Source organism: Cyprinus carpio, chromosome A14 (assembly GCF_018340385.1).
Source record: "Cyprinus carpio isolate SPL01 chromosome A14, ASM1834038v1, whole genome shotgun sequence".
In the NCBI taxonomy this organism is placed as follows: domain Eukaryota; kingdom Metazoa; phylum Chordata; class Actinopteri; order Cypriniformes; family Cyprinidae; genus Cyprinus; species Cyprinus carpio.
Window position 1 is genome coordinate 11179758 of NC_056585.1, and position 26139 is coordinate 11205896.

Sequence of the window (26139 nt, forward strand, 5' to 3'; positions counted from 1 at the left end):
ACAGAACAGGTATTGCTGGAATGAAAAAAATAAAAAAAAACTCTGTAGAGAACAACACTAATTTAAAAACATTATCAGTTCTAACATTCCCAAATGACCGCATTTATTTTAAAAGATTCAGATCATTTGATTACACAATGCATTTGATCATAGGCATATAAACTTTTCTTTAACTTTAAAATAAAACTGAGGGTCTTAAAAAGTCTTAATTCGCACTTGGTGTTTTTGTCTTGTTTTCCATTATAATCGTCTAAACATCCTTAAATAATGATGTATTTAAAACAGTTAACAAACTTAAGTGAAAAATTGCTTAATGTCTGTCAATGAAGTATGAAAACGTTTTTCTTTTAATTAAGATGATTTTATTGAGCCCATTGTCAGATATTGGTTTTCATTTTAACTATATGAGAGTGTTGTAACACTGTCAGTTTGACCAATCAGAAACAACCTATGGTGATGTCATCCATATCATACACTCCCATCTCCATTTTTGAGCTAACAGGAGAAGTGTCATGTGTATGTGAGCAAGACTGTGAATTTTATCTCCAAAAAAAGTAATTTTCAGGGAAGATTTTTTTTTTTCAAGATTATTTTTTTGCCCGGCATTCATTGTAATGAAGATAAAAAAATAAAATAAAAAATTACTTACATAATCTTAAGTAGCCATTTTTCTAGTTTAATTTGATGCTAGACATTAATGCTAGCTTCAAACCCACATGCTAAAAGAGTTAGCTATGTAATGGCTGCTTGGGGTGGGGATAGTTGTAACAGTTCATTAAAAATGTTAGGAACACCGGAAAAAAGGGCAAAAAAGTAATTGGTGTCTGGGAAGAGACAAAGGAAGAAAAAAAGAAAAAAAAAACAAGCAAAAAGCCCAAGTCCAATGACCAAGAGTGTTCTGATTCATCTAATGATGAGAATTTCTGCATTGTGTGCATGGAACACTTTGGAAATAGGTCAAAAGAAGTGGGAGTCAAGAGTGTTTCTTGTCAGTTCTGGGCCCACGAAGCCTGCACCCCAGAGGCTGTGAGACTGACTGAACCCTTATGAGATATACACTATACACACACTCACAATGACACACACAGCACAGTTATAGTGTTAAGTTTAAAGTCCCATAAGAGATACACTACACATACACACAGACACTGACACACACAGAAATTTGTTATATTAAGTTTCAAGTTCCAACACACACATACACACACCCAAGTTGACACACACAGAAATGTTAGTGTTAAGTAAAGTTCTAATGAATATACTATACTAAGGTTCTAACGAATATACTATACTATGCAGACACACATTGACTATAAAAGAAATTTGTTATAGTTTTTAGTTTAAAGTTCCAAAGGAAATACACTACACACACACACACACACACACACACACACACACATTTGATATAGTGTTAAGATGAAATTTCTAACAAACAGGGGCGTCACTAGGCCCTTTTTAGGGGGGCTTCAGCCAAAAAAATATTTGATTAATAAATTTTTGATCGCTTCAGTCCCCTTTAAAAAAACTCATTTGAAACTATCTGAGTCTGCTTGGATTTAGCGCATTTTTCAATCTGCAGGGGCGCCGAGCAGAGCGAACATCAGAGAGCACAAGGGTGTGTGTCGTGTGTGCGTGCATTTATTGATAGATTGCTAATGCTATGATATTACATCTGCATCGGTGCAGTTCTTTGTCATAAATGCATTGCAGTTTACATAATGTAATGTTACTGGAGCATTGGGAGCACACGGGACGGCTCGGTTTCTCATCCAATACCAATACGTTTCGCTGCGTTCACCTTCAGCCCTTGTGTGATAGTTGTTTTTTATTCCTACAAAATGAAGTGATTAACACCCATGAAAACATACTTTAGATTCAGGAAAACGATCATGATTTATTTTAATTTACTTTTTACAATTACAGACATATTATAATGTATTTTGACATTACATTATGCAGGCATGCACATGAATGACACACATCATTGTCTGAAAGCACTAGATGGCCCAGAGAGAGAATGTGGAGTTATTTTGTTTTGTATTATTAAATATAGTTTTGTATTAAGTGATAATGAATCAGGAGGAGTGTCATGATACATAAATTAGAGTAAGCGTAGAGTAAAGGGATTTTTGATTTTCTTGATTTATACTATTTATACTAGATTTGTACTTGATTTATAGAAGTGGCAAATAATTCATGTTGTTATTTTTAATAAATAGAAATAAATATAGAACAGATTAATCATATTGCCAATAGACAATTACATTAATACATGGTTTGTCTATATTCTTAATGAATATTAGCTGGTTAGTTAAAAGACACAGGTTGATGCTCCCAATGAAAGTCCAGTAACTGGGCTGCAAGACTGCTGCTTCTCACCGGCTGCTTCTTCATTTTGGCTTGTTTTTCCATTACTTCTGATAGTTAACCACAGCCCCCACTTAATCCATTGTCCAGCCTCATACCTGTGTTGTTTATATTGCTGATATGGATAATCAAAGTTTATGGCTTTTATGTTATTTTCTGGTTAAAATGTTATTTAATTTTGTCAGAAAAATTCCTATCTGAGGTTTGTATGTGAGCATAGAAATGCAAACAGTAAAATGTTGTGTTTGTACTGGAAACATGTGTGCGTGTGTTTGTATAGTGAATGAATCAAGAGGTCTTCATTGTAAAAAAAAAAAAAAAAATCAACATTCCCTATTTACTAGTTGTCACATCCAATAATTATTTTTTTTATTACAGTGTTGTATATGGCTCAGTCAGTACTCCTACTCCCATATATGAAATACAGGGAATACAATGGAATAGTGGATTGCAGTAAGGTTAGTAGCATACCACCCTACCCTAATAGTCAAATAATATTTTTTTAATCATACCCTTTACCCCCCCTAAAATCAAAATCCTAGAATCGCCCCTGCTAACACACACACACACACACACACACACACACACACACACACACACACACACACACACACACAGCAATTTGTTATAGTCTTGAGTTTAAAGTTCCAGAATATTTTTGTTAGTTTATTTTGTTTTTTTTTTGTTCTTTAATATTTATATTGTTTATTTTTGTTAGTGTGGATATTGTTTCACCAAATGACCTCTTATTGTTACAACTCACCCCAGTAGTGGGGTAGGTTGTAACAACGGAACAATGTATTTGACATTAACTCACATAATCTGTGATTGTGTACAAGTTAAAGTGAGTTTCATTCGTAGTAGACAAATGTGGCTACAATTAAAGTTTAAGAGGTCTAGCATGAACAACCACTAAGTTACTGACCCTCAAACAAACAGTGTTACTATCATCCCCAGTGTCCCCTAAACTCACTTCATTTTCTTTACTTTCCAAAGTAACACGAGCACCTTTTTACGTAATAATCAGTTATTTGTTGAACTCCACGCGTTGCACTACTAGTTCTGGGTGTTAATGTTTTCGTCAGTTATGCAAAAATCCCAGATGTTATCAACCCTCAAATCGACCTCTGAACAGGGCAACTGAGACTGTAAAATTCCTGGGAAATGGTATGTGTATCTGTTTTATTTTTCACCGTAAATGACGTAATCTATGGCCTTGTGATAACGACATCTGGTTAACGACATCTTTATGCTGGGGAAATTGTATATATACAATATATACATTGTCTAGCCTACAGTAGCCTACTTGAAAGTGAAACCAATGTTTTCATAATGAATTTATTTCTAAAATGCTTTCTATCTAAAATCTTTTTTTTTTTTTTTTTTTTTTAATTATAGAAAACCCTAGCCCTTTAAACTGGTTTATTTATTTTTTTGTCCTTTTTGTTATTGTTATTGTTGTTGTTGTTTTCATTATATTATTATTATTATTCCTGTTGTATTTTTTTTCTTTCATGGGCGTGTTCTGTACGTTCTAATTCAAAGATGATGCCATGTTGTTTGTACGTGACTAATAAAAAAAAAAAAAAACTTGTACTTTATGGTGCACGCGCACTTCACTAAAATGTAGGTCTCTGGCTCCCTCTAGCGATCACAACTTGACAACTTGTTATTGCTAGAAACCGTGAGAACCTTATGTGAACGTCCAAGAATCGAACCGAGAGCAGGTCGGGAGCGGCTGCGAGAAGGGTGCGTTCAGGTAAAGTGGGCCGTTTAAACTTGATTGTACCGTGCTCAATAAATTTACACTTACAGCATAACAATGGCCTTTAAATAAAGGGACACTATTTCTCAAAATGATAAAATAATTCTGGTAGATGCAATGTGGCCACACATTAAAGAGGACTGCGTTATGTTCAAAGATAAAAAAAAAAAAAAAAAAACCTTTTACATGAGTTTTTTATTTGTGAATGTTAAGGTTGATCACTAAATGTAAACAAATAGTGTGACCGTTCCTGTTTTATTCGATACTACAGTTAACGGAAAAAATGCAAACAATAAAACATGTTGACACGTAGTTAATAGTCTACTTTTTTAAGAAAACAGAAATGACTCTCAGTCAGGAAATTCGAGTCAGAGATATAAGAAAGAAAGGCAAGGCATAAAGTTCAGTCTGTGGAGTGACGAAAGGATAAGATGAGCAAAATGTTGATGCAAAATATAAGCTTTAAAATTTGGAGTCAATTAAAGTTAATTTAAAGCGTTTAGAGAAAATAGAAAAGTTTTTACATATGTTACTGATTCTCTTATTACATTTTTGTTAGCCTATTTGTTGTTGCTTGTCATATTTTTTAATGTTGTAGAGTTTGTTTTCATCAATATTCTGACTTCTGAATATTCTGATATTCAGTTTTCATCTAATTTAATGTCACCACAACATGTTCTATCAGTTGTTTTGAATTTTACATGTGAATTGAGTGAACTGATGAAATTTATTCATAGCTTAGACTGTATGTTTTTAGGGTTTGTTAAATACGCCATTGAATATGTGTTAATAAATCATGTGTTTAAAAATAAATAAATAAATAAACAAATAAATAAATAAATAAACATAAAAAAAACAAACGTAGGCCTATCAATTTATATGTTTTACAAAAAGAATTCACCCCATCGCATTTGATACATCAGGTGGTAGAATAGACTGTGTGTAAAATGCATCTACGTATAAAATGCATATAGGCCTACTGTAAATATCAGTAGTCACTCTATATGTCCCAATAATGTCTTAGTGCTTGGTTTTCAAAGCATATAATGCAACCCAATACAACCCAATACAATGATGTTTGATTCTTCAAAAGCCTGGTGATCATATTTTATACTCAGTCACAATGGAGCATGATTGTTCCAAAAAAAAAAAAAAAAAGACATCTGGATATTCGAGTAATCCTAAATTGCTTCAGTCCAGTACGTGTTTGTCAGTAAGTGTAAGTGTTATTGCTAATAAAGTAAAATAAGTAAATTGTCTTAATTATGTTGATAATTTAGAAACCTTAGAAATGTGTATCTTACAATTCACATGCACAGGAGGGGCTGCTACTTCTTTTGGTATTTGTTTGGCAGTTTCAGTGTTTTGTGCTAATAATGTTCAGTCATAATGTCAATTTTTGTCTAAATAAATGCACATTTGCTTATGATGCAAAGATCCATTACTTTATTAACACACACAGGATTTGATCACAATGTATTAAATTTAAACTGGTTATGGTGACGTAAGTCACTTTGAATAAAAAGCATCTGCTAAATCATAAATGTTAGCAATAGACAAATCCAGTTAGGAAAAAAAACAATCCTTATTCAGTTTTAGGTAGAACATTTTTCTCATAGTAACCAGCGTTGGTTATATTTCCAGCAGGTCTATACTGACCAACGACAAAAACTGTGTTTCCATCAGTAGCCAGACCTACTCCGAGCTCTGTGGATGATTTCCACACAACTTGAGTGAAATGCCCTGCAAATATATAAAATATATATTTATATATAAAACTAGACTGAATTAGAGTAAGCCAATAATAAGAAATGTCAATTTATAACATCTTTGTTATGTCATATATTCAAATTAAACAATTTATTCCCAAAATGATCATTACCTGTTTGGGGCTGATGTCCTGGTGTGGTAAAGTTGTAATCCTTGATCTCACTGTACCAACTGTCTACAGCCTCCTTTCCTAAAATATACAAAACAAGAAATATTTTCAGTGTGATGCGCTTATTGCTGCATCCACAATTGTTAGTAATTTTTTTAGTTTTATGAGCTGTTTGCTGCATCCTTTATTGTACTTTACTAATAACTTTCGTCCTAAAATTTTACATTTACCGGAAAATGTAGGAATATATATATATATATTAATATATCTATATATATATATATATTATATATGCTACTTCACATTAATATCACATTTTTAGGACTATAGTAAAATCTCTGTTTATATGGGTCTCATACCACTAGTGACAGTAATTTGTGCATAAACTTCTGTATTTACATTGGTACAAACGAATCATGATTTACTAATAACTTGTTTATACAAAAATGTTTAAATTTACCGGAAAATGTAACTATTGAAAATGATTACATCACATACTTTGGTGACCTTATATTTCTGAATACAATCTAAATATATTAATATATATTTCATCATATACAGTGAAAGAGTAAGAAAGCACTATAGCTCGATCTGAGATAATTCTATGACAAGACAGATATGCGTAATTAGGCTATCTGCTAAAGAGAGCTTTATAATCTGTGTTTGAACCAGTTTTGTACATGGCATAGTTGGCATTGCTCGAGGATCTTTATTATTATTATCATTATTATTATTATTATTAGTTGCCAAAGTATTTGTATGCCAAAGCAAAGAGCCCACTTCTTTTTATCTATATGATACTATCTAGTAAAATAAGTAACTGAATAATATGTTGTTCTTTACTTATCAAAATACCATTCTGAAAAAAAAACACAAATACACAATCTCTATCACACATCACTGTTTTCTATTAATACATTTATTATTATTATTTTAAAATCTTTCTAAAATAGCCTTGTGTAGATACAGTGCTTGAGGATACAGTGCATCTGGAAATCATAAAAAGCATCATATATTTATTGAGGATAAATGGCATCTGAAAATATATTGAGCTGGTGGGTGTAGTTGCAAATAAAAAAACTAGCCTTAGAATTTTAGAATTTCTCACACATTTAGAACAAGGTTATGAACAAATTCAAATGTGTATAAGAATATGTTGTGAATTAGGTGTGTTTTTTTCCATTTTTATATATATATTATATATATAATATAATATATATATATATATATATATATATATATGCATTATCTAATTATATGCACTATATATATTATATATATATATATATATATATGCACAATATATATATATATATATATATATATATATTATATATATATATATATATATATATATATATATATAGTGCATACAAGTATTTAAAAATCCACAAAAAAATTTTGTGAATGAAGCCCACTGATTCTATATCTTCCCACTTTTAATCAATTTGCACAATTATTAAGTTGCAGATTTTACCTGTGGGTGTCTTTTTGACAGAGCTGAAGGAATAAAACACATTCTCCCCATCATTCGTGTCACTGTGGCCCAGTGATTTTTCGCCCAGCATATGATCTGCCCACTTTTGAGCGGCACTGCACAGCTCGTCACTGTACGTCAGCTCTGGGGCTTGATGCTGCTTCCTGTACTGGTTATGGACCTCCAGGAATTCCTGTTTAAAGCTTTCATCTGTGGAGAATCATACAAACACCTGCCCTTTATTCATAGACTAAAACTCGAAAACAAATAAAGTTGCAAACGTGCCCAAACTTTTCAGTAAATTTACAGAAGGTCAAACCAAGTCACACTTACAGCGCTTTATACAATACAGATTGTATCAGCTGCTTCACAGTAATACAGAAGAAAATAAAAATGTTGCAGAGTTCTTCAATTATAAAAGAAATACACACAATTTCAGCTGTAAATCTGTAAAAGTTTTGATTCCCTTTAGTTTAATAGCTGTCAATGTTACAAAGTTCTTTAGATGTGAAGCAAACTCAGTTTAACTATATAAAGCAGCTCTAAGGAAGCTAATAGGGTCATATTCAGCTCAAGTCAGTTAAGTATTTTTTGAGTTGATATTTTTTTAGTCTGATAGTGTAGTGGTTAGTTAAATTATTAATATAAGACTAGTTTAGTTCAAGGGTAAGTTATATATAAGGAAGGATATTGTTTTTTTGGTTTTTGAATGATTCAATTCAATTGATTCAGAACAGTGTTGATGTTGCAGAGTTCATCACTTATGAATCAAATTCAATTCAGGTATATAAAGCAGCTCTACAAAAGACAATAGTGTCATTGTCTAGCTCAGTTTCAAGTCATCCAAAAGTGTCAGTGTTATCAAAACTGATAATATTACTGAATATTAAGTGTCTTTTAAACCCTAAGATCTATCCAGATTATAGATTTATCCAGTCACTTTAGTTTTGTTTTGGCATTAAATCACAATTTGGAAAACATTCAATATTAAAATTCCTGCTTAAAATTAATACAGAAATGCATATTTCACATAAGTACATAAGACCCACCTGCCATTGCTTCCAATGTAAACTGTAAAGAACAAAGATAACTGTTATTAATATTCACATTATATTCACAATATAAACATTTTCATTATATAATAATTTCATTTAATAATCTAAATGTGGTGCTTCATCATTTCATTTCACCTTTTCTTTGAGCTGTAAGGATGTTGTTCACCCACTCTGGCTTCAGCTGGTAGTTTAAAGCTCTGCACACAGATGATGTATATATACTGTTGCCGTTATCTCTGCCTCCGCCTCCACCTCCATAGACTGACATTCCTCAACTCCATCTGGCTTCTTTTTCATTTAATCTGAGGGGAAAAACTGGTCCCACTAGTTCAGGAGCGAAAGTATTGTCCATCAGTTTGATTTCCTGGAAGAAACACATAGAAATTCAGTTTGTACAGTATAAAAACCATTACACCTATGGAGAGTCCCCGTAAACCACAAATGCAAGTGTTACATTTATGCATTTGGCAGACACTTTTGTTTAAAGTTCAAGGTAAACATTTTATTTATGCATTTAACCTAAAACTTTAGTATTACTAGTGCCATGCTCTAATGTTTGAGCTACAGTTATTTTATTAGTAGTTAATGCCTTAATGCTTCTCATTTGTAATATTTTCAGTTATAATTCTCTTTCTTATAAGCACAATACATTTGTACTATTTCACTTTCAAAAAAAGTTTTTATCATGATCAGGATATGTTTCAATTTTAATTTTTATAATGTTTTGATTTTGCATGGTGTGCTTAACTTTCATGAAATGAATAACAATGCAAAAAGAAACCCTAACGGTCCTAAAATTATTTCATTTTCTTTCATTAAGCATAATCATTTAAGTATACTTTTATTTGATTTTGAGGTGAAATATTACACAAAGGTTCACCTGTTTAGCTTTTTTTTTTTAATGTTTTTATTTTTTTATGTAATTTTTGTGTTTTTTTTGTTTTTTGATTTATTCTTTTTGTTAGGTTGTTCCTTATTGATGTATTGTGTTGTATCTTTTCATTTGTGTAAGATTTTGATTTGAGTTTTAGTCATTTTTTTTTGTTTTAGTATTTGGGTTTTAAGCTCATAGGTTTTAAAATCACATTCCTCTGCAGTTAATTGCCTGTTAAATAATAGCTGGTAAATAAAAGGCATTCTAGTCACGTAGGTGGCTTTACAAGTTGCTCCCATTAACTAGTAAAACAGGCAAAAGCTCAAAAGAAACAAACCCATTACGTGGCAGATGAATAATTTCTGTCTGGGACTTGTGAGGAAAGTACTTTTAATTTTTTTTTTTTTTTTTTTTTTGGCATAGACTTTGATATTGATGTTCAAGTAGGGATTGGGTATTGAATGGAAGTATGTATTTTGTATGAAACAAACACCTAGAACAAACACAATGTACCCTCATCTTACAAACACAGTTAACTTCCTTCCATGGAACACTGAATGAAAAGGCAAATAGACACACTGGTTTGCAGACACATGGGTGAGCTGTTTTTGTGTAAGCTGTTACTAATCAGTATAAGATCATGAGCTGCATGAGTGTCTTTGAATTTGAATTGTCAGTCAGGCACACACAGATGTCAGCACTTTGAGTGCAAAACTCAACAACTATAATATTCATATGTAACATTTATTTATTTAGCAAATGCTGTTGTACAAATGAGGTGCATCGCCAACAATTTGTCATTAAGCCAACGATATTCATGCCACACAATGGTATTAAATAATTTAGATTAGTAAACGAGCTTGACCAGAGGTGAACTGCAGAAACATATCAAAATTATAGATAAAAAAAAAATAAAAAATACAATCTGAACAATAAACAAAACATGATTATATCAATTATGTAGTTATATATTCAATTACAATGTTTTGTACAATATTTTACTGTTGAGGAGATACACAAGGTGTTTCCATGTGATCCATTTCAGGTTAGTGTATAATAATTCTTTAATTGTTAATGCAATATGCTAGAATAATAATCATTCCTTATTAAAGGAATAGTTCCCCCAAAAATTAAAATTTATTGAAACGTACTAACCCTCAGGTCATCCAAGATGAATGCTCTGCAGTGAATGGGTGCCATCGGAATGAGAGTCCAAACAGCTGATTAAAAACATCACAGTAATCCGCAAGTAATCCACACAACTCCAGTCCATCAGTATCCTGTGAAGCGAAAATCTGTGTGTTTGAAATAAACACTCCATCATTAAGATGTTTAAACTTTAAACCATCGCTTCTGGACAAAATATGAGTCCATAATCCATAATAACACTTTCTTCAGTGAAAAAGTCCATCCCCTGTTAATCTCTCACATCCAAATGCACCCATATATTTGTTAAGAGCTGTTTTTGCTTGTAAAAACTTTTTGATGTACAGTATGCATATTTCTCTCCTGATTCAGACAATTTTTTTTTCACAGGAGAAAGCAATATTATGGATAGAGGACTTAAAAACATCTTTCATCTACAACTTGGATGGCCTTAGGGTGAGTAATCTTTATTTTTGGGCGAACCATTCCTTTTATAATTAGAGAGTGTAAACAATTCAAGATGAATGTTTTTGTTTGAGTATTTGCTTCTACTAACATGCAATGAAAGAAACCCCAATGCGTGCAAATTATTGCTGCCTAAAATACTCAGTAACATGTTTTGGTGTGTACTGTGGCCTGATACACTGGAAAACAGATGGCTTCGTGTGATAAAGAACACTGTAACTTTGTTTTTTGAAACAACCAACATCCTAAGCAATGACCAGAATGCTCTCTGATTACAGTGCAGGAGCTCGAGGTAAGGTGTGTTATTTGAGAACTGTCAAATAACACGGTGCCTTTTTTATCTGCAGATGGTGGAACGGAAGCCCCCATAGACAAAAACGAGCTAAACAAACCATTTTACTGATGAAATGTGCAACGTATTGGTTGTAAATTCTCATCCTTTACAGTTTTGTTTGATGACCACTGGTGTCATTTGACCATTTACCAAGTTTAATGTGTTTTACCATTCCTTCAGGGTCAGAGTGCATTACTGTACATTACTGCCTGATCCAAAAGGGTTCTCTGTAACATATTTTTTGTCATAATCTCCTCCTTCTGTGTTCAGAGTTAGATCTGAGTACATAGTATTGTGGAAACTGTAAGAGACATGTGTTTGCATTGAAGGAATAGTTAACCCAATTATAATCATTTTAATAATAATAATAAAAAGCTAAAAATGTTCTCGCCCTCAGGCCATCCAAGATGTAAATGAGTTTGTTTCTTCATCAGAACAGATTTGGAGAAATGTACAGTAGCATTACATCATTACACCAGTGGATCCTCTGCAGTGAATAAGTGCCTTCAGAATGAGAGTCCAAACAGCTGGCAGATGATTAACAATTATCAATATTACTCAAGTTCATCAATTAAATTATTTTTAGGTGAAAAGCTGCACATTTGTAATAAAAAAAAATTAGCTTCAAATGAGTCCTGTAGTCATTATATTGTTTTCTCCAGTGAAAAAAAAAAGGTCATCTCATATTGTCTCTTGTGATACATGTTCCACTGATGCATTTCTACAGTATATGCATCAGTCTGAAAATCTGACCATGTAAAAACTCACTGCATTTATTTGTGTTTTATGATTTTTTTTTCCCCCACATGCGATAAATATTATTATTATTATTTTTATTTTATTTTTTCTGATCAGTTCTCTTAACAGTCATGAAGTATAAGCTGGTATTTCTTCCAAGTTTACATTTGTAAGATTAAAAACAACACATTCTGAAATGAGATGTAACTGCAAGTATTTCTAGTTTTCGGATATCTGACTTACCTGGCGCCAATCTATAGCTCATGCCCTTTAACGAACAGGAATGTATTCCTGTGAACATGGGCAGGCGTAAGAGGATACAGTGGTTCATGCAGGTGCCATTCGAGTTGGATGCAAATCAAGATCAGTTATTATACTATTGCAGTAGAGTGATATATGATATTGTTGCACCTGGTCCAAAAGGATTTTTTTATTTTTATTTTTTTTCTTGTTTGGTGTTTTCAGACAGATGTATGTTACAGATTTGCATCTTATCTCAGTAACAAGAGATATCAAAAAAAAAAAAAAAAAAAAAAGAGAAATTCTACTGAACTGATAAAGTAAATTCTTTTCTCACCATACACTTGAGGTCTGCGTGACAGGTGGCAGTTTCTCCAATTATTTTTGTGTGGAAACCCTTTGAAATAGGACAGTACAAACAGACTGCTTCTATAATGATCATATGAGGAGTGACCACTTAGAGGCAGCCCATCACCATCAACTACCACAGCCGGTCCATAAAGGTCCATGTTTTAGATCAACATCCAATAAGATTTTAGGGTTATTAATGCTACAATGCTTCTAGGTAAGTTGTGGCCTAATGGTTAGAGAGTTTGACTCCTAACATTAAGATTGTGGGGTCGAGTCTTGGGCCGGCAATACCACGACTGAGGTGCCCTTGAGCAAGGCTCCGAACCCCCAACTGTTCCCCGGGCGCCGCAGCATAAATGACTGCCCACTGGAACAGTGGAACAATAAGCAGTCATTATAATCTTTATAGTAATTTTTTAACTTTTTAATTTATGTTGAGCTTTAGTGGAACATGTCAGTTATAGTTAAATTATTTTAAAATAAAACTATACAAATTAAAACATTTTTGTTGCTTGAAATAAAATACATTTTAAGTGAAAAAAAAAAAAAAAAATCAGCTAGTTATTTAGTCAATGAACTTGATGCACAAAAAAATATTAAAACTGAAATCATACAAAAACACACAACCTTAAAATTAAAATCAAAACTTTTAAAAAGTAAAAAAAAAATGTTGTAGTGCTTAATATAAGTTAAAAATTGACAGCACATCCCTTAATTTATCCAGAACTTTGGTTAATGTTGGTCATGTCCTATTGTGCAGGGTGGTCTGAATGTTTGACCAACTAATTACACATCACAGATAAACCAAAAGACAATAAGATGTGTAGCAAGATGGTCCCAGCATGAAAGACTCTCACCAGCTGTCCTCACAAAAGCCTTGAAATGATTACTGTTCTCACTGTGCAGCGCTGCTTATGCTAGCTTTTTTATTGCACAGTCATGTCCAAATCGGCTTTTCCAGCTCAAAATAATGTTGCCATGTATTTTTATTTATTTTTATTATGAAATAAAAAGATTACGATTTTTCATTACGAATGCAATAGAGAGAGAGATAGAGAGAGAGATAGAGAGAGAAAGAGAGAGAGAGAGAGAGAGAGAGAGAGAGAGAGAGAGAAAGACCACACACACACACACACACACACACACACACACACACACACACACACACACACTGAACTTATTGTAACTGAAGAATAATCTGATTAATGTACATCACAGAAATATAATGTATCGACATTCATAAGTAATAAATAAATAATCTCGCTTTATACAGGTTGTTGGAAGTAAAAAAATAAAAAAATTTAAAAATTAATAAAAAAAAAATCTCACAAATTTCTAAAGTGAAAAACATTTGAATGCTTCAGTCTTTTAAAACACAGCATATTGTTTTAATTAAGTTGCTTTACTTATTGATATAGTTTATTCAGAGCAGGTTTGATAAACGAGAAATTTAGACGCCACTTTTTGATACACACTTTGAAGGTTGTATAGGGAAAATATTCAGACTTTATAGTAGCTGAAAGAGAGCTGAAAGCTAACATTAAAATAAACGAATTCAGGTGCAGGTTTAATCTGAGGTAATAATACCACAAAACATGAGAACATGAGCTCGGCTTGAAGGATCACGTCAGTTGTTTAATGCTCTCTGTGGCCTGAAGGAGGAGCCACCGTTACTGCACACGAACCCGAGGAAAATCAGACAACAAAAATAATTGGAAAAGCACTGATCCTTGCCTGTGAAAGACCGTTACAATAGACCTACTGCTTACTTCTGTAAATATAGACAACACATACTAAACACACTGTTATTTCCTGTCTGCCGAAAATGTAATACTGTATGTTGTACTTCAGGTTATAGGTAGCCTACAGTATGAGAGAGTATTGAAAGCCAAAACCATAACTAGTTCAGGATATTTTCCATTTCCTTTAGCATCCTCTCTGTCTTGAGCTTATTAAATATCCCTGGAGTGGTGTGCAAAGATATGAAATGAACGAACACTGAGTCTAAATCCGCTGAGTGATGATAATAAATAAATAAATAAAAACTTGTAGCCTACGCACCACCCCAAAATGAAAATTTTGTCATTAATCACTTACCCCCATGTCGTTCCAAACCTGAAAAAGCTTCGTTCGTCTTTGGAACACAATTTAAGATATTTTGGATGAAAACCGGGAGGCTTGTGACTGTCCCATTAACTGCCAAATAAATAACAGTGTCAAGGTCCAGGAAAGTATGAAAAGCATTGTCAGAATAGTCCATGTGCCATCAGTGATTCAACCGTAACGTTATGAAGTGATGAGAATACTTTTTGTATGGGAATAAAACAAAAATAATGACTTTATTTAACAATTTGTCTCCTCAGTGTCTCTCCACATCAGCGTAGCGCCATTTTGGTGAATCTGAGCGTACGCTCTTCTGTGTCAGCTGCGCCACAAGGATATGTTTTCTACGTATATTTATGCTTTGATCTGAAAGAAAACAGTGCATCCTGTGTCATGGCTCACACAGAAGAGCGTATGCTGCCTGCTGATGATGCTGTTCATACTTTTCTGGACCCTGACAGTGTATTTTACTTGGCAGTCTATGGACAGTCACAAGCCTCCCTGTTTTCATCCAAAATATCTTAAACTGTGCTCCGAAGACGAACAAAGCTTTCACGGGTTTGGATCGACATCGGGGTAAGTGATTAATGACAAAATGTTCATTTTTGGGTGGAGTATCCTTTTAACATAAACACTAAAATGTTGGAGAAGCACTGTAAACATATGTAAATGACCAGTGGGTGGCGATAAAAAGCGTATTCAGTTTTCTCAGAAACCAATAAACGTGACTGTGCTAACGTAGTAGCCTATTCACTTGATGATTCATGCACATATCGCGATAGGAAATCAAATGCGCTAAAATGTTAATGCTGTGTTAATCGTGTTTCAAAATAACTTATAAGTTGAAAGTTACAACCTACACAAAACCTCACCCTTAAACATAACCAAAAAAAAAAAAAAAAAAAATGCATTTGCTGAAGCAACCATAGCAGTTCACCTTGTTTTAACAAGATTTTGAACTCTTTTGTCCAGCCTTTCACGGGACTCACACCAAGTGCAATGCTGTACCAGGTGAGCTACTGAGCAAGCTTAGCTTACTACATTTGAAAAGCCATACATTAGGAGATGGAAAAACCATATAGAGTATTAATTAGTGTACAAGTCATGCACTATGGTAAAAGTGTTTTGAGGTGACAACATATATTGTGTTAAAACCATGGAAAAGTGACACTTCGTTAATTGTTAATCTGCACCATTATCATAATTTGTGTGAAAAGTAATAAAACTTGCTGGTGTTTTATTGTCATTAATATTAATTTCAGCTGAAATCTGCAGCAAATTTTATGTACAGTAGGAATGCTTTTGGAGTTTTGGAAAAATGCATGTTCTTCCAATGAGCCTGGGTTGCATTTTTGTTGTTTCAGAATAAATAATTTACAATTACAAAACTTTTTTGTTGTTGTTTTTTGTTTGTTTTTAGCTTTTTCCACATTTTATTGGTAGACAGAAGGCAGCATCAGGAAAATGTTTTCACGCACCCGTTTCATATACTGTAAGAGCAATTACATGGATTTTTCAGATGATGAGGTGCAGTTTTTAAGTTAATTAATTGCACTGCCATGCTGGTCCACAGACGTTATTTCAACTTTGCTTCAAGTTAATGGATTTATTCTGCTAGCCAAACAAATATTGTATTTATTAAGCTTTATTTGAGTAATTTTTTACTAAATGTGATATAAGTAGCAATAAAGATAAAGAGTAGTAACAATTAACTTTTTTATTTTCTCATAAGCCGTAAACACAACATAAGTTAAAAAAAGGAAACATTTAAATATACAGAAATATAAAAGACATCAAAGATTTACCTGTAAAATAAAATAAATAAATGTGTCGATGTGTATGTGTGTGTGTGTGTGTGTGTGTGTGTGTGTGTGTGTGTATATATATATATATATATATATATATAATATATATATATATATATATATATATATATATATTAGGGCTGTCAAATGATTAATCACGATTAATCACATCCAAATAAAAGTTTTGTTTACATAATATATGTATGTGTACAGGGTATATTTATTATGTATATATAAATACACACACATAAATTATATATTTAGAAAATATTTACATGTATATACATTTATATATTTATATTCTTATATTTTATATTATATATAAATATATTACACATAAATTATATATTTAGAATTCTTAAATATCTACATGAGTGTGTGTGTATTTATATATACATAATAAAATATATCACAGTATACACACATATATTATGTAAACAAAACTTTTATTTTGGATGTGATTATCGTGATTAAATCATTTGACAGCCCTAATATATATATATATATATATATATATATATATATATATATATATATATATATATATATATATATATATATATATATATATATATATACTTAACTGAAGATTGTATTTTCTATATGCGAGTGGATAGGATGTTGTAGTGCCACAACACATAGAGAACTATTAATTGTTATGACAATTGATTGACATCTATTTGTCTGAGCTTCCTTTTTAAGCTACAGAGAATGACAGTGAAGAAGACATGAGCCTATTACTGAGATAAACACAGGCAGAGAGAGAGAGACGCTTGCTTTTAGACTCAACTTTTGTTCTCGTTCACAAAGACAGTCACAGTCCAGAGCACGATGTGAATGCTTCTTTAGACAATAGGGTGAGCCGGATGAAACCTCTTTTTTTCTCTATTACTTTATGAGAAAACACACAGTGGATCTTAGATGTCCTGTCTGTCAGATGTAGAGACTGTTTTAATCTCTCTAGCATGTCTAACACAACTCATTTTTCCTACCTCTTGCCTACCTATCAAATGTAAGTGATTAATAGAGAATTTTAAAATGTGTGTAGAATATTTGTAGTGAATAAAAACATTTAAAAAGGGTTGGCTGTGTTTTAATGGGTTTTACAATCTTACACAGATTTTCTCATTCAATCCAGTGCTTCAGTTTACTTAGGTTTAATGTATGATTTACATAGAAATCTATTCTGCTCATATTTCAGGAAAGAGGCCCATTGAAGTCTTGTCTAATATCTCCCATCCTAACTGTACACAACATGCTCCTCTGAACCTTGATTTGCATCCCACTTATTTGCAGTGCCAACTTTTATTTCTCTCCCTCCTATAATTTTATACCTTAATGAGCATTAATTTTCATTAGGCACCTGTTTGCATTTGACGAGACAATATCCTGTTCTCAGTCAATCAGTCAGTCTGCCAGATGGGTGAGTAGGAAGACATGCATGATCTCTAGTCATTCATTCTTATCTAGTCTAATTTAGTTTTTCAAATAAGATATGCTTGCAGCTAATGCTTTGTCAACAGCCTCAGCTCAGCCTTGTTCTTTTACTGTTCATATCAACACCAAAGTGCCTCATATATAAAGGACTGTGGCTAGGATTTGTTATTGATATTTTGTGTTGACATTATATGAGGAAGGAAAGGCCAACCTCACAATATCTGTCATATAAAACTAGCCTTTTAAAATGTTATGCTTTTTTATTTACAACACGTCTCTGGTCTGCTTTTCACATTTTTAGGCTATATCAAAGCCATATAAAATGCATCTCTAAAAAAAAAATCATTTTGTTCCCTGTATGTTCATGTGTGGTAACATTTACTGTATTTTTGCTGCCGAAATCTAGTTACTTCAATAGGAATCCATGCAATCAGGAATGTTACGTGAGGGTGAGACAGAAGTCTTTTTCAAAACAAGCAACTTTCTGTTGGTCATTGCGGTGAATAAGCATATTTCTATGCAAACCCATTTCTGCCATGAAAGAAAAAAAAAAATCATGCTTTGGTAAGTCATACCTACACATCGAAATTATGAATTTAATTGTCATAACCATGATATACTTATTTATGATGTTAATTCATAATTAGGAGGTCAAAAGCCCAAATTATGACATTCTGATAGAAATAAAAATATAAAAAGTAAACATTTTAAGATAAACAAAATTACGAAATACTAATTCATAATTACGTTTAAAAGTCACATTTAAGACATACTGAATCAAAGTTATGGGATAAAAAAAATCAAGATTATGATATACTAAATCAATATTATGACAGTCGAAATTGAGATCAAGTCAAATCATGACTTTTAAATTGAAAATTATGACATACTTTTAAAAAAAATTAGTAATTTTTTGCCTTTTCTATCTCATAAGTTCGACTTAGTATATCATAATTATGCAATTTTGTCTTTTTTTTTCAGTTTCGACTTGGTGTGTCAGAATTTCAGCTTTTGATCTCATAATTATGAATTTGTATGTCAGTTTTGACTTTGTCAAAGTATGTCATAATTCCTACATATAAAGTCATAATTACAACTTTAAAAACTTACCAAAGCATGCTTTTTGTTCTTATTCCTGCTTACAATACTACAATATTCTCCATTTTCTTTTCTCATTATCGATAGCTTCTCCACATTTGAAAACTAGAGTTGGTATATTTTGTGTAACAGCTTCTGACCATCTGTAACTGCTCCATCTGATGCCTCTGAGACTCATTTGTTCCCCTCAAGCAAACACTGTTCATAGTGTGTGTCGGAAAGTGAGTGCACTAGCGCCGCAGCTTGACTCACTCTAAAACTTTCAGCCAGCACTGTTTTTGAATGTGGCTGTTGTTTAAAAATCAAAGCTGTCTGGTAGAAAAGAAGCACTTTGAGACCTGCCTGATCTTAACAAACGTGTGCGTGTCACATCAAAGCTGACAGCAAGAGAAAGAGCACATGTCTGCATTAGCATAGCAAAGAGAATATACACCGTAATGAATGCGAGACTAAATCACTATTCATTTAATTCTGCATGCAGCACATATTCATCATTATATCAATATTATGACATAAATCAACATGACACACTGAATATATGAATATTAATAAACTACTTTGCATTTTGCAAACACTCCTTTTACATATATTCATACATCAGCTTATAATGTATTACTTCATGTCAGAAAAAATAAATCTTAAGGTGATTTGAAATAAGCTGATGATCCTGATGAGGATTCAGAGGACACAAGTGGAACCTAGTTTGAATATAGCTGAATATAGTTGAACGTTATCGTACTTCAGTGTGCGAGAGAGATTCCGCCCCACTCATTAAAAGGACGCATGCACCGCAAGGCTGGAAGAGTTGATTGCCTATTGATGAGATTTGTTTAGAGCTTTTACAAGAGCAAGTGAGGGCTTTTCTTTCTTTTGGAGTGGCAGAAAGGGAGAGAAAGAGCATGAGTGAGAAGCACTGAATGTAGCATCTATTTAAAGGATGATTGTCCTTGACCTGTTTCTGATATTTGTCTGTGCTGAGAAAACTGCCAAATATTTAATAGAGACTTACCTATGAAAAACATTATAACAACTCTCCATCTCCACTCTCCAAACCTCCAGTTGTTTCATTTTTTTTCCAAGTCAAATTTGTTGACATAACCAAGTCTTAATTATGAGATTATTGGGTACTTATGAGATACTAAGTAAAACATAATGTTATATGTGGTAATTTTTGCCTCTAATAATTTAAACTTTTCATCTAATTATGACCTTTTTGTCATAATTATGACTTAGTATGCCATAATTACAACATTTTAAAATCATGATTATGACTTCATCTCATAATTGACTTTTTGCCATAATGTTTTTTTATTATTATTTTTTTTTTTATCTAATAATTGACTTGTATATCAGAATTTTCTCTTTTCGTCTCATAATTGGCTTTCTGTCTTAATTTAGACGGTCATAATTTTGTTTTCATTTCATGATTATGACTTAGCATGTTATAATGTTTCATTTTTGTATCATAGTTTTGACTTTTAAAGTCATAATTATGACTTAAGTCATAATTACAACATATAAAGTCTTATTAGTATAAGCATGATAAAAAAAAAAAAAACATCTTCAGGATTTTTTTTTTTTTTTTTTGTACTCATTAGAAAATGTTACACTAAAGGCACATTCATATCAATCATAATTAATTGATACCACTATATTAGGACTATATTAGTTGATAGCACTATACATGATGCACTTAATTTATACATATACAAACACTGCTTATTCATATATTCATATACATCCGATTGTATTGTACTGCTTAGAAAATGTCTTAATTGTGAAGAGATTTACTTGATAAATATGAAGATGAAATTACTCCTGGAGATGTTTCTTCAAATGATTTTAAAGCAACAGTACTTTTTATTTTTTAAAAAAGGTTTACACTAAGAAAGGAATAATTTGGGGAAAGTTTAAAATGTTGCACCCATGACAGTAGGTCAAAAGCTGTTTTATTTGAGAAGCAAGCTGGAGGCTGCCATGCTGAGATCACATGACCAGCTCAATACAACTTTTTCTCATTAACTCTCCTTAATTATCAAACACTTTTATCTGCAGAATAAATGACTGGCCAACTGTCAATATAGGGTGATTTAATTTGTTACTGAAAGCCTTTGCATGATGCAAAATATGTCTTTTTGTGTTTCACTGAAGAAATGATGTTGAGTAAATTACGACAGAATGTTCATTTTCAGATTAACTGACCTTTTAACTAAATGAGGTGATGCATCTTTCTGGTAAATGTATGCTTTTAGAGTAATTACTTGAATGTTTGATTAATCAGTATTAGGTTACAGGTTTAAAGCACATTTGAGCACCAAACCATCATACACCACAAAGCATTTATGAGGGAAATGTTCAGTTTTTTTTTTTTTTTTTCTTTTCAGAAGGTTCAGTAAAATTTCAGTAAAATATACAATATACTCCTTCACATTCACAATTCTGTTGAACATCATTTCCAGTTCATCTGTAAGTTCATTCATCGGAGGCGACTGAGCGGATTATAGCACTGTGAGATGAGTTTGTCTTGCTCTCCGTGTGAAAGCTCTTAATGACTGTGTCTGCCACAGGGACGTGTCCTTAATGAACAAGTGTTTCTGAGGATATATTTACTCTCTCTCTCTTCCTCAATGAAATCCTCCCTCGCTCAGTGTCACATTTATTTATTTATTTATTTATTTTTTTTGGTTTCCTGCGTCATACCAGCTAAGCATATTAAAAATGAATTCTTGCAAGGGGATCAAGTTTATCACCCCACAGAGATGACCAATCAACCAAAAAAGGCTTGAATCTTGAGGCTTTCTAAGGGTAAGCCAGTACACATCAGTTTGTAACATTTAACTTATGTTCATACATTTGAATTCACATGTAAATGCAAAAGGTAAAATTAATTTGTAGTATTATTTTTAGAATAAATATTAAATGTGTTTTGCTTTTTAATATTTTACTTAAATATTAAAGTATAATTATTATTAAATATTATTACTTTGTAATGAAAATGGATGCAATTGTATATGCAATTCAAATAAATCTTAAATTTAGGCCTTTTTTTTTACATGAAATATGTAGAGATTCAATATGATGGTGTATGTTGCCTGAAACATTTAAAAAATGATAATTGTAGCCTGCAAGCTCTGTAAAGTTGTTAACTGAAGCATCATTCACAGTGCTGAAAATGCTTTTCAGGCCTGTCTTCATACTGAAATGAATGATTTAGCAGAGAATAAGGCTTTTACTCAGTGTCAAGTAAATGCCAAAACCTGTTCTGCAGCCTTTTGAAAATTCTGCAGACAGTCAATTACTCTGCTTGAAATATTGTGTAATTGCCAAAATTGTTACAAGAAAAATGTCACATTCATGCAAGAGGCTCCTACTGCTGACAACTGTATTTTTTAAGGCAAGTGTTAAATTAAAGAGATGTCAAGCAGATAACTATTTTATCATTCTTTCTATAAATTAAACATTGATTTATCCTGCTCAATGTGAATCCGATTTAGGTGTATCTTTTAGTTTAAAAAGTTACTATTTCAGAGTAGCTCAACTACAATTATGTAGCCTGTGTGAAGACAAGTGTGTAAGGTCATATAATGTAAAATGTATAAGACAATATGTATGTCTTTTCTGGCTGGAATTGCCACCAATATCAGAAAGAAATGAGCTGAAATGGATCAGCAGTATAGTGATGGTGGTCCGCATGTCATTATTGCAATAGCCTGCATCCAAGCACAGAAGAAGTAGGGCCTGCTGTGTCAGATCAACCTGTTAAAAGCTTTTTCAGGTCAACTTGTTAAAAGTGATAAAAGATATGATGTATTCTGTGAGGTTCTGCAGCCGTAAGCCAATATTTTTGAATTTGCAGTGATGATGAGTTGGCAGAAGACAGAGACAGTTTACAAATGAAAATTATATATTCTGTTGTTCTTAAATATGTTTGCATTCGTCTGAAAAACACTTGTTATGAACCACGCATGATGCACACTTCGTGTCAAAAGGAAACTGCCCTACTCTTATGTGCAATGTTCACTCAGCAGCTACTTCCTGCACCGACTGAATTTGCAATGCCATTGCATAAGAATTTCACCAAAGTTGTGAGCTTTGAGGATTGATTGAATGTGTTTGGATAAAATGACAAAGGTTAGACAAAGGTAAAAACAAAGGTATAAAAAAGCAAGCACAAACAATTACAGCATGATTATAGTAATACAATTCATGAACAAATGACTCTTATGAGTCGGTTCTTTTTAGTGAATCAACAGCTTAACTGCAGCAGAACTTTGCAGTCTGTGGAGTACTTAAAATGTAGATTGTTGTTTTATGAGTTTCTGCAGTTATTTTTGTGCATGCCCCTTTATTCAGGTGGTGTTTGGAAAAAATCTGGCAAAAAAAAAAAAGTTATTGAGCCTCATTCTGAAACATTCAAGAAATTTGTTCTTCTGCTCATGAATCATTTAAAATCTGTAAATTTAATTAAATTAAATGTAACAGTTTACAGTAGCTGATAGATGAACAGTTGTGATCATTCAATACTTAATTGTGACATAATATAGTCATATCCCTTTGCCAAACAGCAAAGTGAGTGTTTCACTCTTGCTGGTGTTCAACAAAAGTCTAGGAGCCATTTAATCTAATTTAATGTGACTTGCGAAATGAAAGCAATTCATATTGTGTTTCCTCAGGGAGATATGATCTAATAGTGTTCATCTCTGCAGAATGTGATGACGCACTGTATCTCTTTACTTGCTCTTGCCATACAATGTCTGCCACAGAATTATATTCACACTTACATTGCAGTTGTTCTACGGTGTATGCAGAGGCATTACACACATATAAATCTCTAACTAAAGGCCTAGATATATCGGATACTAGATAAAAGATATAAAACAAAGACATGCACCACATGGGCAGTAAGCCTTAGATAAAACGGTTAAAACTACAGTCTGTCTGCAGATGCAGCACTGCATGTCAATTATACAATGAACTATGAATCAATGTTAGAATCATTACTCAACAGCGTTTAATGAGTTCTGTGTGCATTCTAGGTCAGGAATAAATACATGTCATTACTTTCACGGCTTTACATGATAAAGGCACCTACTCATCCATTTCTTTCGCTTGTACCAAGCAGTCTTTTTTATTTTTGATGTATTTCTGCTCAAAATTGCGTCATTTATTTAATATATTTTTTTCACCCTCATGTTGTTCCTATTTTATTATTTTTATCACAATAGTGTTTTTGTTGATTTGTGTGGGTTATTTTTTCTGTTGATGGTAGAAGTTGATTTCCATAGTATGAAAAAAATACTATGGATGTCAGTGGCTACCAGCAGCTAATATTAATCAGTATGGTTTTTGATGGTGCTTGCTAGTCTTTCTGTACCATTTGCGTTGTGAGACTTTGAAGGATTTTATTATTAGCGGGCAATTTAAACTCTCAGGAGTTGAAGCATTTGACACGGTGCTGTTCTCTTCATCTAAAGAACCCGTTGAACTGAGAGAAGTCCAAGAAAATGTGTCAGACTGCAAACAACTTCGTTCAGAGTAGGTAGGTGATTTGAAATTGAAAATACTGATATTTTTAAGAATAAAACAATTTGTTTGATTTTGGTTGTTTTTATTTAAACTCTCTCCTCAGAAGACAGTCAAGATTCTCCAAGTTCCTGAGTGAAAACGGCAACAAAATATCTTTATTGTTAACTAAATGCAGACATTAGATACAGTATATGCTGCCAGAGAATAATTCACTTCACTGCCAAGGTTGAGTCCCAGACTTTGTAATTTTTTCCCGACCATAATTTAACTCTCTGAATCTGAGGTTAACTGCAAAAGCTTGCGATAACACCCGGATAGGATGCCAGCAGCATCTTTTAGTTAACAAATCACCTATATCTTCGACATTTGTGTCATCAGCTCTGCTCCTTATTTGTCTGTTTCCAGAGATGGCACTGCTATGATTCTTCAGGTTTGCACAAGGATATTTCACTTGACTGATGCCACAGGGCAAGAATCCCACACATCTGACCTTGGCAGGAGGACTATATACACAATTGATGGCATCAGTCTGTCCCGCTGGATACATGGCCTAACATTTGTCTTGCACTGCCCTTGCTGAAGGTTTGATCTGATTTCATTCTTTTGTCGACTGCAGTAAAAAGTGCAGGGGAAGATGCAGTGAATAACTACTTTCGATTTATTCAATCCTCACAAAAGCTTACCGTATGACTTTAGAAGACTTAATAAAAGTCACTTTTATGGCTGTCACGGGTATGCTACTGTGAGGAGCACGGAGCAAGGAACATGGAGACCAGGAGTACAAACCACAGAGTTTAATTATCCCACAGGGAATCACACATAGCACAGGGTGTAGACAAACAATACCGGACGCTGAACTGAAAACAGGGAACACAATTTCAGCACATGACAGGAGGAGGGGATGAGACACACCTGGAATCAATGGAAATTAAACAGGGGACACCTGGAATGAAATCAACATGATCAGGACAGGAACAGGAAACTAACCAAATATGGACATAAACACTGGGACATAGGGAGCACAAGGGAACAAAACACAACACAAGCCTGACATGAAGCCCCCTTCTGGAAGGCACGTCCTCGCGCCATACAACATCATATGGGTGGGAGGGCAGGCAACTTGGAGATCCCTACAGGAAAGACTCGGAAGGCCATGGTGGAGCAGCTTCCGAGGCCGCGGCCCCAGCCTTGGGAAAATTTACTGGGCTGTTCTCGGGGCCTGGAGCCCTCCCAGGGCTTAATGAGGGAACGGGAGCCAATCCTGGGCTTTACTTGGGAACGGGAGCCCATCATGGGCTTTACTTGGGAACGGGAGCCCATCCTGGGCTTGACTCAGTAACGGAGACCATCCTGGGCTTGACTCTGGATCGGGAGCCTTCCCTGGGCTTGACTGGTGATCGGGAGCCCTTCCTGGCCTTGACTGGGGATCAGGAGCCCTTCCTGGCCTTGACTGGGGATCGAGAGTTCTCTGTGGGCTAT

The 26139-nt window shown here is 33.3% G+C and overlaps 2 protein-coding genes across 2 annotated transcripts in view; both read right to left on the minus strand.

Annotated features, from left to right (window-relative positions):
- The window catches only part of LOC122133921 (SH2 domain-containing protein 4A-like), a 956524-nt gene that overhangs the window by 117253 nt on the left and 813132 nt on the right, over positions 1-26139 (minus strand). The gene's annotated exons all lie outside the window — the stretch shown is intronic.
- LOC109077161 (Golgi-associated plant pathogenesis-related protein 1-like) lies at positions 5556-8803 on the minus strand. Its single transcript, XM_019092772.2, has 5 exons — positions 8679-8803; positions 8538-8559; positions 7489-7698; positions 6015-6092; positions 5556-5875 (listed from the first exon to the last, which is right to left on the minus strand). The coding sequence occupies exons 2-5, from the start codon at positions 8542-8544 to the stop codon at positions 5718-5720; spliced, it is 453 nt and encodes a 150-aa protein (XP_018948317.1). The 5' UTR covers positions 8545-8559; positions 8679-8803; the 3' UTR covers positions 5556-5717.